Source organism: Helianthus annuus, chromosome 17 (genome assembly GCF_002127325.2).
Source record: "Helianthus annuus cultivar XRQ/B chromosome 17, HanXRQr2.0-SUNRISE, whole genome shotgun sequence".
Classification (NCBI taxonomy): Eukaryota; Viridiplantae; Streptophyta; class Magnoliopsida; order Asterales; family Asteraceae; genus Helianthus; species Helianthus annuus.
In genome coordinates this window covers 162321057-162324815 of record NC_035449.2, presented here as the reverse complement: position 1 = coordinate 162324815, position 3759 = coordinate 162321057, and the positions used below count along the sequence as shown (strand labels likewise).

Sequence of the window (3759 nt, the reverse complement as noted above, 5' to 3'; positions counted from 1 at the left end):
GTTTTTAAAACACTGATTGGAAGAGATTTTCATTTGAAGATATATTAATAGTCTAAGGTGTCAATCTTTTTATATTTCGGTTTATATACACACTCTCATGCACTCATGTATCTTATTATAAACGTTAACAAACATTTGATAGTCTAAGGTGTCAATCTTGTCGTATCTTATTAAACGTTAACAAACATTTAATAGTCTAAGGTGTCAATTTTGCCAAGTTGATAAGTAGACGAGTTTTAGGCGATGATTTGAATTAACTCGAACACAATAGGGGGGGGGGGGGTTGGGGCTTTGATATATGTGCACGATAATGGCTTTTTGATATGGCTTGAATTAGGGACGAGCGTGGTATCAGCACCAAATTTTTCGATATCAAGATGTTCGGTACGGTACCGGTATTTAAATATAAAATTCGATAAAATATCATTATCGTACCCGTATCGAAAATGCCAACAAGTGAGCACCGATAAGTCAACCCATTTATTTACGCATACATAAACCTTGTAAAAATCTAGTCTTTTACAATCATTGGGACTGGTGGGTTTTAGGATAAAGCAAGTAACCACATTCCCCTATCCTTTGCCTCCCAATTTCAACACAGAGATGAGTTCTTCAATTTGCACACCCAATTCTCTCCTTTCTTACACCCAATTGAAATCCATTCCCGATTCTCTTCACTCTCAGCCTCTAAAACGTTCTTCTTCTCTCATTACCAGAGCTTCTCTTTCCACCCCTAAAGAAACAGTCTTGAAATCTTTCAATGAAAGAAGAGCTCTCAAGGTTCTCCATTTCTGTGATTTTTAACAATTTCTAACAATTTAGCTGATGGGTTTTGAAATTTGAACGAAGTTGATTGGTTTTGCAGATCATTTCAGGCTTGCAGAATTTCAACAAAGATAATGTTGCTTCTGTTGTCACTGCTGCTGATAAGGTACCCTCTTCTTGGCCTGTTTTACCATTTTCATTTTTTAATATATTTAGTTTCCTACTCATAGTTAGACCATGTGTAGTGGAAGACACCCCACCCTTGGGCATTTTTTGAGGTTTTTTGAGATCTGAGGCTCTGAGGCGCGCGCCTTATGTATTTTGGGTGTTTTTATGTTGTTTTTATGCATGAAAGTTTTGGACAATAGGTTTTTTGGCTTGTACATGTAGGTAAAATCATAAATAAACCTTAGTTATAACTATATTTTGGATAAGGGATGCTAAAAACTATGGGATATATGTAAAAATTTATATAATCTTCTTGCGTCTCGGGTACGAAAAGCCCACCGCTTTTGCGCTTCGCACCTCATTTTTAGACCTCGTTGCTTTTGTGCGCCTCTCGCTTTTTAAAACCAAGGTTTGGTGTTTATTTTAGTATGCCTGTAGTAAAGTTGATGAATTTCTGCATAGTGTCCGTGTAAGCTTTAGGTTTCAGGCTATTGATTACTTGAACCACATGTAACTTTTTCTTGAACAGGGAGGAGCAACTCATGTGGATATAGCTTGTGACCCGGAGTTGGTCAAACTAGTCACCAGTTTGACCCGTCTCCCAGTATGTTAATAACTACAGAATTTCTTCAAAATTTGACTTCTTTATCTAAACTTTATATAATTGCTTCTAAATGATGTTTGTTTATGTTTCACTGTGCAGGTTTGTGTGTCATCCGTTGATCCATCTGCATTTCTTGCTGCTGTAGAAGCCGGAGCTTCAATGGTCTTCCCCTAAACTTCCATCAAACTGTTTAATATTTTAGTCTGTTTTCTGGAGTTTATACTTGATATTCAGTCAACTGGATTTCCTAATAAATAAATGTTATATGCAGGTCGAGATTGGGAACTATGATTCATTTTATGATGCGGGCATTGTTTTTTCACCCGAACAGGTTTTGTAGATATTGCATAAGCGTGTAGCATATGGTTACGGAACCACATTCGTTCTTCTTTTAAGAGGGTGTTTGGATTTGTGTGTCGATTGAAAGATCTTTTGATGCTTTTATGTAGATATTGAACTTAACAGTTGAGACACGAAGAATTCTTCCATTGGTGACATTATCCGTGACCGTGCCTCACACATTAAGCCTCCCTGATCAAGTAATAATCCCCATGCACTTGATAAAATTCAAGATCCGTTTTTAATGAACCGCTAACCATGTAAATTAATATTTACAGACGAAGCTGGCGGAGCTTTTGGAACAAGAAGGTGCCGACATCATTCAGACCGAAGGAGGAAAATGCTCCAACCCATCAAAGCCCGGTGTTCTTGGTTTAATTGAAAAGGTAAATCTTTAATATATAAATGGTGAAAAGAACACGGGCTTAACACGTTGAAAGTCACCCAAAATGTATTTTCAATGCATAAAACCTCCTTAATAATTTTGTTTCAATGATGTAGATTACTTGCGTAATAATGTAGTTTTTTTAACATATATGACAAGTTAATATTTAGATAATAATTAAAAAGTATCGACACGTGTCAACGACCTGTAAACTTTGCCACCTTTATGTGAATTAACTAGATCCTTTATTGATTTAACATCAAGAACCTGATTAGCTTGAATAATTACAACGGTTTCTGATTAGTTACTTTTGATTATGAAAAAACTTAGGCGAGCCCAACATTGGCAGCAGCGTATTCGATTTCACGGGCTGTTAAGATTCCCGTGATGTGTGCCTCGGGATTAAGTGCAGTTACAGCACCAATGGCCATCACAGCAGGGGCCGCAGGAGTTGTAAGTACATAACTACATATCTCGAATGTCATTCTTGTAAAATATGCATCCCCCCCCCCCTTTTTTTCTATTTTCGATTTCTAACTTTTTTTTGGAAATAGGGTGTCGGGTCAGCGATTAACAAGCTAAATGATGTGGTTGCGATGATTGCGGAAGTCAGGTCGATTGCTGATTCGCTAGGGTTGGCGGTGACCAATGGAAGTGAATTAGAAAACAGAGGTTTGAGAGTGTAGACAGTTGGTTAGTTTGGTTTGGTTTGGTTTGGAATAAATAGGATGTGTTGTTTGACTTTTGACTTTCAAGAGTCAAATATGTAAAAGAACCATGAAGCCTTTAGCTTCTTGCTCATATGAAGTTAATGCATAACGAATTCGATTAGAACCTTCAAAAGAGTTTATTTGTATGTTGTAGCTCATATTTAGACTCGGGATGTTAGTTACTGCTCAACCCGACTACAAGGCCTGACCCGAATTCGATGTTGCAATGATATCCAGTTTTTTTGATGTCTTTTACCTTTACAGTAATCAAAACAAATGTATGTTTATACTCATGAAATACTAGAAGTAAAAAAATTGATACATAATCCATGAATTACACTTGAAAATTAACATGCGTGACCCAAACCTAACAACTTAAATAAATAGATTCTTCGATTTGTGAATTTAAACGAAAACATAAAGCATTGAGCATACTAAAAGATCACATATCATGGTTTAGTGGGAGACGAAAATATGTTTTAATACATACATGCATATAAAAAGTAGATACTTGAATCTGATTCATATTACATATTTTCTTTATTCTTTTTGACCAATCATCAATGTAATGGATAAGACGCGATTAGAGGTAGATATGCAGCTAACAATTTATATATGATAAAAATAAAAGTGAATGAACAGTCTATATATATATGATAAAAATAAAATATAAAAATAAAAGTGAATGAACAGTCTATATATATATGATAAAAATAAAAGTGAATAAAAAGTGATTACATAATTCGTGTTTTTTTTATATTAAACAATACCTTATTTTCATTTATTAG

The 3759-nt window shown here is 35.2% G+C and overlaps 1 protein-coding gene across 1 annotated transcript; it reads left to right on the top strand.

Annotated features, from left to right (window-relative positions):
• Positions 1-522: 522 nt before the first annotated feature.
• LOC110921260 (uncharacterized protein ycf23) lies at positions 523-3104 on the top strand. Its single transcript, XM_022165551.2, has 9 exons — positions 523-780; positions 866-931; positions 1463-1537; positions 1637-1699; positions 1809-1868; positions 1987-2076; positions 2155-2262; positions 2592-2714; positions 2816-3104. Exons 1-9 carry the CDS (start codon positions 604-606, stop codon positions 2945-2947), a joined length of 894 nt encoding a protein of 297 aa, XP_022021243.1. The 5' UTR covers positions 523-603; the 3' UTR covers positions 2948-3104.
• Positions 3105-3759: the final 655 nt, after the last annotated feature.